At 40.6% G+C, this 14,228-nt stretch overlaps 1 protein-coding gene across 4 annotated transcripts in view; it reads left to right on the top strand.

Annotated features, from left to right (window-relative positions):
* PAX5 (paired box 5) overlaps positions 1-14,228 on the top strand; it is a 182,381-nt gene that overhangs the window by 40,881 nt on the left and 127,272 nt on the right. For 2 of the 4 annotated variants that reach the window (XM_068927385.1, XM_068927384.1), the window contains exon 6: positions 906-1,001. The exons of the other annotated variants lie outside the window; for them this stretch is intronic. In XM_068927385.1, coding sequence (XP_068783486.1) covers positions 906-1,001 — 96 coding nt within the window. The remainder of the gene's footprint in view (positions 1-905; positions 1,002-14,228) is intronic. 4 annotated transcript variants of the gene reach the window in all.

Here is a 14,228-nt window from a genome sequence, read left to right as displayed (position 1 = left end):
TTGTCCTATTTTGCTTCAGCATACAATGATGGACTTGTTCCTGAAAATGGAAATCCACCTGTGTGGATGCATGGGTCAGTCAGGCTTTCTGTATGAGTTACAGAATCTTCCTTTGTTCTTATGGGCAACAAAAGAAAATCCAGCACACTAAACGATCTTCCCATTGTGACACAAAATGCAACATTAGTTCCAGGATTATCCTATACGTCAGAAATCTGCTCCTGTTAAAGCTGGTGCAGGATTTGGTTCAAGCTTTCTGGGATCTTTAAGTCAGAATTGTTTCGTTGGCTGAAATTGTGAACTCCTACAATCCTGAATGGTAGCAGAAAAGCAGTTTTTCTGTATTTTTTCTTTTTTTTTCTTGTATTTTAAATAACTGCACAAATTGCTAGTAACACTGGGTTTACACAAGTGTATTTTATTGGACTCATACCGACATGCTATTTATATTGTCAGAATGTGCCTGAGTCGTGAGGAGTACCTTTACAAATTTGTCACGGCTTAGTGACCAGGATATGGCAGAGCTTAAAGAAATCTAATACTTGCAAAGGACAGTGCTTTACTAGCTCTGTGCAATGCTGCAACACAAAATGCTTGGGTAGGGCTTTGGCTTCTCATCCACAGAATTTCAGGTGGAAATATGGGAAGATGAATTGTACATTGCGTATGCAGTGAGTCCAGTGCATCCAGCATGTGCAGATGCGCATGTCCATGCTGTCAGCTCTCAGTGTTACAGGCTTTATGAATGCCCTGTACCTTCAGATGCACAGATAATCTCTGCATGGCCAATGACTATTTATCTGGCATCTCAGACAAACAGCAGCTCAAGCAGAGCAAGAACAATCAGCAGTAGCTTTGAGCAGACTGTGCTAGACAAATGGCCAAATCTGTCTTTTTTTTTTTAGTTCGAGAGGACTTTCCAGATGGAAAAAGAAAATGCTGTTGGGAAAATCCAGAGATACGGTTTCCCTGTCTACCCCAGGACCATGGATATGCTTCTGGTAGATACAGTATTGCACTGGTATTTTGCTGAACTTCCACAAGAAGATGAATTTCAAACTCTTTCTCCTATTTCATATTCAGTTAGGCTTTTTTTCTTGTTTTTATCTCTATATGATTGCCACAGCTCTTTTTTTTTCCTGTGTGTGTGTACTCTAGCTCTGCTGTAGTGATGAGAATGAGCACAGTACTCACTGGCCCACCTCACAGATAACTTTGGAGCAACTTTGCAACTTTGTTTGGAGTCAATTTCAGAAACATGGCCCTGGTTTTCAAACTTTCTTCATTATTTCCCACTGGGAGACTGGCTTATAAATAGAGTTATCTGCATGGACGTTTTTGTGCAGTCTTGTTCATGGGGCAGCAGCTGGCTACACAGAGGTAGCTCTGACTTCAGACATGCAAAGGACAGCCAGAGCAGCTGGACTTAACGAAAAGAAAGTCTTAGATTCCAGGCAGAGGCCTAGAAAATCCAGGCAGGTACTAGACAATTTGTGTAGTATTTTCCCATGTTTTATCCTCTCTGAGAATCAGCTGAAATATATTTCTGGTTAAAGGGTACTTACTGTAATTTAAACTTTTGGCAATAGCAAGAGACAATGCTGCTGCAGTTCCACGTTACAGAAGGAGGCTAGAAACGAAAGGTCTTCAGCTGAGGTGCTTCCCTCCAAGCCCTGTGTGGAAAAGAAACGCAGCTAGAATCAGCTAGGCACTGATCCGGCTGATGTGTGACATGGTAAAACAGATGTCTGCATTGGAGGTCAGGATTTTGAAAATCTGTCAGTGAACTAAATCTATCAGTCACTAACATCAGTGAAACTCGATAGCCGTCCGATCACACACCCACTTTGTGTTCACAAAACACTCTTTCTATAGCCATTTATATAGCTAATGAAGTAAAGAAACACCTGGAGGCTGTGTCTGCTGCTGTTGCTATTTTTCTTTGTCACAAACTGGATAAAGAGATGTGCCGCTGCCAGCTCGGGAACATCCCATTGTTTGTTCAGAAACTTCTGTGGCCCTGTCATCATGGTATTTGAATCTTACAAACAGGCACAGAACCAGAAAAAAGATGTGCTTTGTGGGACTTAGGGATGTTTATGAACAGAGGAGGTCAACCGCTGCAGGGCCACTGTTTATGTGGAAAATGCTTACATTAGTGAAGGAAAATGCTTATTTCAGATGCTTTCCACAAGTCATGTCAACTTTTAGTCAGAAAAGTGAGGAAGGCAACCTAAAATGCAAAGCTGCAGTGAAGAGTATTACGGAAGACCAATTTTGATTCAGGGATGGCCACCTTATGTGGCAGTATTTGGTTTCGTCTTGCTGAAGCAATAACTGGTGTAGCACTGTTTCTTTCTTGTGGTGGGCTGTTGTATTCTCCCGCAGTGGTTGACGTGACAATGCTTTAGCACATTCCCCCTCACTTCTTCTGATGGTCAGAATACATTTCCTCCTTGTCTGTTCAGTGCATCATGGGAGACGGAAGGCCTGGCCCCAAGCGGAGAGCAGGTGTGAGATACTTGCATGCTCAAGGGTACATATTGAAGGAATTAAGGTGGGTGAGAATTCCAGCTGAAGACATCAGAATGTTTATATCAATTAAAAATGGCTGAAGCCATAGAGGCATAGAGCATGGTGAGCTGCAGCTGTTTGAGAACTCTAAAGAAGATTCCTTTGAGTAAGAAAGATATTGCAGTGGAGGGCTTTTAAAAATTCAGATCCTTCAGATTTGGTACTCGTTTTCTGGCTGTGCAATATAGGAGCTCAAAGTGCATGCTTGATTTCAGATGCATTTTATGCTCTGCCATTCCCCAGGTAGGAGTGAATGGAAGTCCCCAAATCAACCTGCAAATAGCATCCGCTGATCACAGACAATGTTTTTTAGTTCCTTCAGTTGGAAAAGACTCAGGAGTCTCCAGTGATGTTAATGAAGTTCTTTTGCATTTCCTCTCTTGTATGTATAACGGATTTTACACCTGAGTGGTTATTTTTGGTGGTACAATTCATACCTGTCCCATATGGGACATTTTGCCTCCTGTTGTAATTCACAGGAGCTAGACTGGTCTTCTGGTTTCATGCTGTGCAGCATTGTCACATGGTGTCCTTGTAAACATTACTGTCAGAAGTGGCAATTTCATCTCTATTGTCCCAGTAAGATTCCATGCTTGACAGCGCCTGACTTTTTTTCCACAAGCCCATTATTAAGAAACAGTCATGTAGGGGGTTTTCCCTCTCTGATTTCTTGGCTTTCTAATTGCTTCCCCGAGAACTGACACCTCAGCAGTTCTCTCCCCTGTTCTCACCCAGACTTTCTTCCAGGCAAAAAGGTTCAAAAGGTGTCAGTTTTTTACAGGAGTAACGTTATCTTCCAGTCCTGTGAAATGTCAGTATTTGGCAAAACAGTACGAAAGGCAGGAGCATGTCCTCTCCTGTCTAGCTCCAATCAGGAGGAACGAAGAGTGGTTCTCACATGTTATGGTCTTGGCTAACGATAGGAAAAGTGACCTAGGACTGGACTGGATGGCCAGTGAAGGAAGTAATAGAATAACATGTGTACCTGTATCATAGAATCACAGAATCACAGAATCACAGAATGAGGTTGGAAGGGACCGATGGAGATCCAACCCACCCGCTCAAGTAGGGTCACCTAGAGCACATTGCCCAGGATTGTGTCCAGAGGGCTTTTGAACATCTCCAGGGAAGGAGACTCCACAGCCTCTCTGGGCAACCTGTTCTGGTCCTCAGTCATCCTCACGGTAAAAAAGTAGAGAAGAATCAAATGGAATATTTTTTTGGGGGGGAGGAACGGTGTAGGTATATGATTTGAGTAACTCTTTGATTTATTAATTCTCTCTCTTGGACTTGTCACAGAAGCATTTTGGTGCCTTACGATTAGCTTACCACAGCGTGTTAGCAGGTCAGTCTATTTTAGGGAGGAAGGTCAGAGTGTAGGGATGCCAAGAAGTTTGTCCACAGTCTCCCTGTAAGTTTGTGGCAGATGAGTGAAATCAACGTATATCTGTAGGAGCTCCCTGGTTTTGTTCCTTCTTTGCCAGGTCACCTTTCCAGAACGACATCATAACTGAAATAAGCTTCTGAAACATAAAAATGACATTCCCTCTTAGAATGCCATTAATGTAAATGGAGCCATTGATTGAGCTACTTAGCTCTAGAGTGTGAATTTTGGTGCAACTTCACCACTGTGTGAGCTGAAAATTTAAAAGTCTCATATTCATGAGTGGTTCCCCTGGTCATTACTCAGTATGTAGAATTACCTAATTGATGATTATGGCCAGGAATAAGATCTCACAAAACTTCTGGCCTTCCTTCACAGAGGTTTTGCCTCTGTGATTCAGTGTTTCACCTAGCAAGGTAGAGGGCATGTGCACACTTTGAAAGGCGCTGGTTTGGTTACAGTGGAAAAGAAAGAGTTAAAGCTTGACAGCCCTGGAGGAAAATGGACACCAGAATGGGCACATATGGAAAATTGCCCTGTGCAAATCCCAACCGTGCAAAGCAAGTTCTTCAGCAAGTGATGGAAATTGTAATCACTGCCCAAATTGATTTCACTGCGCCGCAACTTCCAGCCCTGTCCTCACTTCAGAAGAGAGGTACAAATCTTCCTCTGTAAATTGTGATCTTCAGCATAGCCTTGCACCACCAGCCATAGTATAATACCTGCTGTGCACCAGTTTCTCACCTTGGAGACAAAGATAAGCCAAAATCACTTATCTATCATCTGTCCTGTGGTTTTCCCAGCCAGGAGGTTTTCTTCACCTTTGATATTTAAAAGGAAAAGTAATGGTGCCACTTGAATTTGCTTCCTGATGTCCATGCTAAGTTTGTAAGCTGGTCACATCTTACCAGTTACCACAAAATTGATTCTGGAGCCTTCTGTTTAAAAACCTGCAAGGTACATCCCAGGCAGTCATGCTATCTCCGTCAAACTCTAAATGAACTAGTCAATAATCACCATTCCAAAGGGTGCAGAGGTCTTTCCTATTACCAATGGTATTTTTTATGAGCATCTCTACACAGGGAATAGCTGTATGAATGGGTGGATGGAATATAGATGTTCACTAAGCACATGCACATTTATTTGTAGATTTAGGTATGCATGTGCACACTGGCCTATTCCCTGTAGCTCATTCTCTTGATTTCTGAATACACCATTTGTCTGTATGGGTCCATGATTTTAAACCAGCCTTAATTAAACTCATATAGTTTTTGTCCAAAAGCTAATTCTGGAGATAATTGTAAACACCGTGACATTCATCCAGACAGCTTACAAGCCCGGAATAAGCAACCTGCATTTTTTTAAAAGGTCAAAAAATTTGTGACTGTGTGACAGGCAATGTATTATAGATAATATCTGATTTGTCAGGAGATTTTATGACACTACAAAGTGTTCAGTTACAGTGTCCTCACTTCACTAGTGCGGAAACTGAGGCACAAAGGATTGAAAGGTCTTGCTAAAAGTTACTGGAACTGTTGTGGAAGAGCCAAGACTTGGAGTCAGATTTCTGGAGAACCAGTTCAGGGCCCCACTCAGCTCTGCTACTGAACCAGCATCATCTTCTGAATGTATCCCAGTCAGTTAGGTCTTACCTCAGGTAGCTTATAGTCTAAGGCAGCCATGATTAAATTTTATTAAATTTTCCTCATTAGGAATGCATTTTTGAGCACCCTCATGCCTGGTCCCAAGAATGACAACCCTTCCTGAAACATCAAACAAAAGAGAAATGGTAGCCTGGCTGGTAAAGTTATATTTGCTGTTTTTTTTTCAGGCTGATCTGATCAGATCTCTTTTTGCTGGGTAACATGGTTAGATAGATGAATGTGGGGATGTATTTGTGCCTAACTTTGTAGCTTTGTTTTTATGTGCAGTATACTCCCGTACACACTCACAAAGCACGTGTGTATATACAACACAGCAGAATGATTGTGCTATATGCATAAATGTTCTCTCTGCATCTGAAGAGGTTATCACTGATTTTAGGGGAGGGTTCTGACAGGTTTCTATTTTCCCCTGCTTTTCTTTGGGTAAACCTGTGCACTTTGTTAGAAGTAGAAGGCAGCGTATGCAGAACAGATACAACTTTATTCTGCCCAGTGCCCAGTAAACTGAGCATAATCTGTATCACCTCTTCATCTCTGATTAGCATTTGCCTGTTCATTCTGGTATGGCCAATTACACTTCTGCTGTGCTTTGGCATTCCAGTTATCTTCCAAATCCTTCTGCTTTTTTTGGACTCTTACCGCTTGGACCATTCATTTTTATCATGTCATTCATCTGGTAGCCCTCCAACACCATTAGTATGACTTTGTCTCCCAACTCCTTACCCTCTTGCTGTAGGAATAAGCAAGACTTCTGCCCAATAATAGCAAATTATGACGAGGTTTTAACTTGCTCGTGAAGTGGGATGTTTTGGGCTCCTATGCCAGCAGTTGTCACTAATTCTGGAAGGTTACGGCAACAAGAGAAAAATGTATTGAATATTACACTGGTATATAAGCAAAAGTAGTTGTGGTGTCTTAGTTTAGACCTTTTCTTCAGTTCAAATAAGAATAAACATTCCTGCAGTGGGAAAGCCTGGCAAAGAGAAACTGTTCTGAGTGTGTACAAATGCAGCCTGTATTATCTTCACCGCAACAGAGAGAGGCCACCTACAGCTCCTGTGTGGAGTTCCTGCTCCTTCCACTCACTTTTCATTTTTCAAAGCCCACTCGTTTAGCCAGTTATCATAGAAACACCTTATAACCTTTAGTAGCTTTGCCCACCCTATCATCTCGTGAAATACAACTGTTAGAAAACAACAGCCCAAGTTAACGGCAAGTCACCGCTTACAGGACGGAAATCTCTTTCAGCTGCTGATTAACATTGTTGGTGAGAAGGCAGAAAGTGTATGAGGGAGTGGGGTTGGGTGTACGACGTCTATGAATGGAAACCTAGGTGTTTGATGGTTCCTAGCATCCATTAAAAACAAATTATAAATGGCAACACTAGATAGAGTTGCACTCAGATGGCAGAGGTCTTTAACAGTTCTGATGGGCTGCCGATAGTCGGTTGAAACAAATTGTCCAATGCTGTGATACCTCAGCTCCCAATAACAGAGGGCAAATGGCCTTCCAGGAGGAGATATAGATTTTCCTTTGAGATATAGAAAGGGAAATAAATTAAATTATGTTAGAACATAGGATTTTTTCTTTTCCTTCTTTCCCCCTCTTTTTTTAAGAAAAAGAAGGGAAGAGAAAAAGAAAGAAAGGTAATGGGGGAAAAGAGAAAGAGATAGAAAATAAGCTTCAGCAAGCATTTGCAATTTAATTGATATTTGGCGGCAGGAAGCCAATCAGTAAAAGTAAATTGACGTTATAAGACAAAAATAATCGCTTAATGGGATACCTTCCCCCATGGCTGAGGCAGACCAAATAAATATAGCCATGAACATTGAAGCAGCATGATGGCTGTTACTGGGTACAGCCTGCTGCTGCCTTACTGGCAGGGTTCTGCTCAAGCTGCAGTTTATTTTTATGGCATCTGTCTCCACTCCCTGAGAGAAGGCAATGAGGGGTTTCACATTGATTGCCGCTCCAACCAACAGCGGCTGAGAGAGAGACCATAATTAATGACTTTATTTGCTGGAGCACTGCTGAGAACAATTGAGTTTGTTATGGTAACAACTGATGCCAGCTTTCTTAGAGGCACAAGGGAGGTGTTTTAGTGTGGAGTCCAGCAGCCAGGAACTGGGCAGTTTACCAGATGAGCCACATGCGCCGGGAGCGCCTGGCAGATGAAGTGTCAATAAAGCTTGAGCGATTCAGGGTTGCGCCGATGAAACCAGAGTAAAGGATGAGGGCTGGTGTGAGGTATGGCCTTCTAGGACACATGCTCATAAGTTTCATTATTATGATTCTTTTAAACCAAGCTTAGGGTAACTAGTGATCATGGGAGAGCAGGCTCTAGTTCATTAGCTTTTCTGTGTATGCGGTCAGGACTGCTACAAGACCTTCAGAAAAAGTATACTTGTATTTTATGTAGCAAGCTTCTGTCTTTTCCTACCAAGTGGCAGTAAGGGTAATGTAACCCTTTCCTTCCCGCCATGCCATAGTCAGTGCATTTGTGTTTATTATGTAACGGTAGCAAAGTTAACTTCATAAAATATGAATAAGTTTCCTTCCTTTTTTTCCTGATCCTTGCTCTTTCAAAGATCTCTCCAAGAAGGAGACTGATACAGACCAGTAATTTTTGTGCATTGGGGCATAATTCTTTTTTATGAGGTCTGACTTTACCCAGGAAATGGGAGGGTGGTCTTAGCTTTATGGTATATTCGTTAGCTAAGAATCCATAACTGTATATAAATGTCTATGTATATGTGCATGTACGTGCATATAAGTATATAAGGAAGAAAATTATTAGGCAGCATGTGTCTTCAATGTACCTCCTTTTTGCGTAAGGAGAATAAAGTTAGGAAGAAAGCTGGAGGAAAAAAACAATGAAAAATTATAATCAAGCTCTTCAAAAGGTTTTGTAACTTTATATTTTCTGAAAAAGTTTTTGTCTTTTAATTACCTATTTATTGTTCATCAGAAAATACAAAATTGGAAAAAATGTTCAATTTCTGGTGAACGAAATCTATTTTTTTCTTCAAAAAGTGATGACTATCCCTAATATTTTTTATTTTTGCCAGAAAAGAGAGAGCTCCCTGAGGAAGAACTCAAAAATATTTTTTTTAGCATTTTCAGGAATTTTTATTCCGTAGAAAATGTTAGACCAGAATTACAAAATACCTCTCTCATACAGTAAAGAAAAACAAAGCCTTACTCAAGTCATAGACAAGAATCAACGAGTCTGCTAAAACCTTACTCTTAAGATGATGATATGCTTTAAATGTGCGTTCTGTTGCCATTATTTTAAACAGTGGCTTAGACAATCTTGTAGGTTGCTTACTTTTGCACTAACAATCAAAAGAATACTTCAGAAAGTATATAATCACAGAATCACAGAGTCGTTTAGGTTGGAAGGGACCTCTGGAGATCATCTAGTCATGCACTACATTACAAGAATGCACAGCAATACAGTACACTACAAGAAAGAGATTAACATCCAAGGGTGAGTCCAGCACAGGCCACCAAGATGATCAGGGAACTGGAGCTCATGGCATATGAGGAAGGACTGAGAAAGCTAGGCTTGATCAGTCTGGAGCAGTGAGGGTTCATTTTTTAAAATATTTGTGTGTGTATAAAGAAAGATATAAAGAAATACATATGTGTGTGTGTGTGTGTGTGTGTGTGTGTGTGTATATATATATATATATATTTATATATAAAACTGTATGATCGATATATACTAAAACACTAAAATCTATTTGAACTGGAAAGCTAAAACAATTTTTATTTGAAAATATCAAGATGGAATATTTCAATACGTTCAAAACTTTCCCCTCTGGATTTTCTGAGCCATGTAGTTCTTCAGAAATGATCCTGGCTTCTAAGCAGTTTAGTTTCAATGAATCAACGTTTTTCAATTAAAAAAACAACTCTTAAAAAATTTCCCAGCCACTACTAATTTACAGCATAGTCAGAGTCTTATTCATTGCCATTGACTTCTGTGGCACAGAATGAAACCCGGAGATATATACATGTAACACTGGACGTTTGTTCTCCAACCACTATTATGTATTCATAGAAATGATTTGTTTGCAGACAGTTGGCTGCCATGAAGAGAGAACATTCAGATATAGCGGTCTTTAAAATTTATTTGCCAAGCTCTATCTGTATTATTATTATTATTATTATTATTATTATTATTATTATTTTTCCTGGCTGAGTTAACCAGTTAAATGGAAGGGAAATAAGTGAGTCTAGGAAAACTCCAGCACAGACCTGAACAAAGTTAGGATGAGGTGGAACTGCTCCCAATGTGCTTATTTCAACCAGACTCCTTAATCAAGTTATAAGAACTGACTCACTTCCCAGATCACTGGCAGAATTCCAGTGACACAGCCGAAGAAGTGATCAACTCAACATAAATTTCTTCACTCTTAATGAAAACAGGTTTTGAAATAATGGGAATATATAAAGTGAAATTTTTCCATACTTGCCTTATTAGGGCATTCTTGTGACAAGCACAGTGTCAAGGGAATTGTACTGTAGATTGCTGAGTTTACTACAGGATAAATAATTAATGTTTAGGTGACACTAATTAATTACAGTAATTAGTAAAGAGCTACACCATTTTCCCTTAAAAATAAAATCTTACTCGTTTAGTTTTGTTCTGTATTTAGTGCATCAGAACATTTAAGGTTTATACGAGAGGCAGAACCATGAAATATAAATATATATTAAAAAGACGTCATTTTTCTCAAAACACTGAATGCTTTTGGTCTTATTTTGTTCTGCAAGCTTTTAAAAAAGTCAAGAGTGCAAAATTGTGAACATAGCCAAGACGCTAAAATAGTGATAATAAAAACTAACATGATGTTTAACCGCCATTGCAGTTAAGCTGACATGACGTTTGTCTGTGCCCTTGCATGTGTCAGAAACTGCTCTTTCCCCATTGCCCTGTTGCCATCTGCGCCATTCCACTGGATATGTATGGCCTGTCTGTATTGCATCCTCACAGTGTTCACCACAAAAGCTGAACGGTGCAAGAGCACGTCCTTATAACAAATGGGGAATGGGGTCTTTAACAAGGACTAATGCCACAGTTACTTGTAAATGACCACAGTGTACCAGTGTTGATCTTAGATTCATCTCTCTCCACCTGTCCAAGACTGCAGACTGCCCCATCTGCCCTCTCCTCCTCCTTTTCAGTAAGAAATTAAGTGGGGATTAGAAATTGTAATGACTGAATTTAATATTTGGGACCTGTATGCCTTCAACTGATATGGAGTCATATAAGCAAAGGAGGATGCTGAGGGTTGGTGAAGTCTGAAAGAGACCATGTAGAACTCGGTATCTGAAGTGCACAGACAGTGTACGTATGCTTGTCCCTTCATGCCAAGACCAAGGTCCATGGATTTTAGCGCCCAGGATTTTGCTCAACGAGCTATATTTATGCTAAGGATCTTCTGTACAGTGGATTGGGATGTGTAGGCAGATGGCCAAACCATGGCTGTGAGAGCTAGGGGTAATGGAGGACCTGTGCCCTCACTTCTGGAGGAGTGTATTAGGGCTAAGGGAGGCCAGAGGCTTCGCTGTGTGTGGTGGCTTGCAGTCAGGAGGAAGTTTGGGTACTTCATTGCTGTGTTGTTTTCCTGGGCACAGTTGCTGTGCCGAAGAGGCATCTGGCTGTGACGTGAACAGGAACCTGACAGACCATACCACAGGCAGCAAACAGTATCATTAGTCCCTTGGCTGTGGATAACTCTGCAGGACCCAGTCACAGGCTCAGATTCTGTGTTATTTCACTACCTGTACCCTGAACTCACACTTCTGGTTAATGTCAGTGGCTAACTTAAGTGAGATCAAGAAATTACCCCGGTGTAATTTCCTTCAGATGCTTGTTTCTGACTGGTGCCTTGGAGTTTGATGGAGCTTTTACACACACACACTCACACAAAGGAAGCCAGAGCATGAGGAAGCTTCATACCCCTCTGTTTTGGCTAGTTTGAAGCTTCATACCCCTCTGTTTTGGCTAGTTTGAATAGATGCCCAGCTAGCAATAATGGTAGTGTATTAGATTGCAAGTGTGTTTGGAGTCCTGAATGCCAGCCCCTTGATGTTGGGTGCTGCTCAAGTACTGAATAGAAAGGCAGATCCAGGCCCTGGAAAGCTTGCACACTGTGGTAAGCATGAGACAACGCAGCTGCATTCAGGCAGACAGAAAAGGTAGCTAAAGGAACTGGATACACAGATGCAGTTTCTGGATGTGAGAAGTATACAGAAATTTCCGAGGTGTGAAAACACGTATTACACAATAGCAGAAGATTTTTAAAAATTGATTTTGTCCAACTAATGCATACATTAAAATGTATGAAAAATACCTTTAAATTTGTACTTTCTGTAACTTGTAAATATCTATGTTTGCATATTATGTTATATTTTGTACTGCTGTATAGGAATTATCCCTGTATTTTGTGCTAGGCATACAATCTATTCTGCTGCATTCAGTTGAGACCTTTTTTTCCTTAGTTGTAAGCATGCACATTTTCAGGCTTGAGATCATAATTTGTGATCTTTTTTAAACGAAGCTTTATTTAAATTAAGTGCATGAAAAGTTTGCAGATATTAGCAGCTTTTTTGTGTGCTGTTTGTGGGTAACAGGATGGACAGTGTGGGCTGATGCCTTCCTCTTGTGGATGATCCACAGCATCAATCTGGCAGCTTGCACAAGCTGAATCTTCCTTTGTCTCTCCGTTTCTCTCTGTGCATATACTAAATCCAGCCCTTTCTAGAGGTTGGTGATATTGTTTCAATGTTTTGCCTGGTGGGGTCCATTAATGTTCTTGGTGCTTTTAAGTTCAACACATTAAGTGGATGGGATGTGGGTGCTATTATTTTCTCCAGGTGATATGCGGAAATTTTACTTTGCTTTCAAACTTGCTTTTACTTTTCAATGTTCATGAAAAGATTAGTTTTGACCAACGTCAATTGAACAGCTTATATTTTTCTCATTAAATGTCAGTGCCTGGAGAGAGGAGAAAGCTGGCAACCTCTGTCTGCTACAACAAAACCTGCAAAACTTCTTTGTGTCAACTAGCATCTAACTAACTTTTATAGAGGTATGAAATGCCAGCTGCTTGTGGCGCTGAAACTTTCCTTGAGCTCCATGAGATCTGTTTCCGTTCTAATGTCCACTCTGTTTAGCTTCACCAGGATAATAAATGCCCTCTGTTAAACTATGTTGTTTTATTGAATGGTTCTGTAAACTCCTGTCTACAGAAATCCCTTTGGATTACTTTTGTATTTTATACCATTTTTCTTTGATTGTCAGATTTAGTTTTCTCGCTTCTGCTTTCTCCTTTAGTGCTGTTCTTACAGGACATTATTCATATATTTTCCAAGGACCTTTATGCTGCCAGCTTCATGCACAGGGTTTTTTGGGTACTTGACTTCCATCTAGCTATGTAGTTTGTGTCACAGTTTCTAGGCTACCAAATATTTGGAGAAAAAGAAGGAAGGCTTTTCCCTTCTCATTCTATTGCGCTTGTCATTCAGTACACACCTGGGCAGCAACAACTGTCCATCTTACATAGTACTTCTCTCTAGGCTTCCTGCAGACATAAGCCCTCAGCACAGCAGTATTTTTCAAAGTTACAAATCTTCTTCCCATCAGTAATAGGAGGCCAGTCTGACGTGTTCAAAGCTAAGAAGATCACAATTTCTTCTTCAACCTGCTCTTTTCCATGTTACCCAAACATACACAGAAATGTCTTTTTTAAAAAAAAGATGGAAAGATGTGTTGTAACATGATATTTAAGTAGGTGTAAGCAATATCAAAGTACCTTAGAGAAGCTTACAACAGCCATTTAAAAAGCACTTTCAACGGAGAGTACACGAAATAATGTGCATGTTGCTATAGTTTGCTGCCAAACACATCTAGGAAACTAGGAAAAAGATCAATTTCTCATAATCATTTATTAATAAACTAGTCATGACTGTTATTTTATCTGAAGAGTTACTAGAGTTCTCCCCTTAAATGCTACAGAAATCATAAAAATATTAGCCCTGTTCATACATTATGTTGCAGCTTGGCTTAGAGGTCTTGCTGTCTTGGGCAGAGTGCCTGGTGGTCTTGTCCACTAGCCGCAGTCACCCGAGACTTGTGTGTCGCCGAGTCAAATCATACTATGCTGTGCTTTGTGAAGAGTGGTGTTGGGGGGTGTTCATGAGTCCACTCCTTTTACTCAGGCTCTTTTCTCTCCATTTCTGAATTCTCTTCCAGAGGGTGAGGAAGAAAGGTATCATTGACATCATTTTGGCTGTTTTTTAGAAATAAAGCTATATGACAAGAGCAGTCATGAAAAGGACACCAACTCTAACAGTCCGTCTAACCCCTAACAGTCCTTCCAGCCCCTACCACTCAAAAATCTGATGAGCACCTCCCTCTCCCCCTCTGCTTTCATAGTGAATTGGCTCAGTAGCCACGGTAGTAATGTCTGGCGGCTTCTCTTGTGCCCGCCAAGAGCACTGTGTAGAGGTTAAAGGAATGTAGACCTGTGATAATTTGACCAACAACCCATAATGTTCAGAAAAGGTGATCTCCAGTGTATGAAGAATCCTGA

This window comes from Struthio camelus, chromosome Z, assembly GCF_040807025.1.
Source record: "Struthio camelus isolate bStrCam1 chromosome Z, bStrCam1.hap1, whole genome shotgun sequence".
In the NCBI taxonomy this organism is placed as follows: domain Eukaryota; kingdom Metazoa; phylum Chordata; class Aves; order Struthioniformes; family Struthionidae; genus Struthio; species Struthio camelus.
Note: the sequence above shows the minus strand (reverse complement) of the source record. Positions and strands in the feature narration are given on the sequence as shown.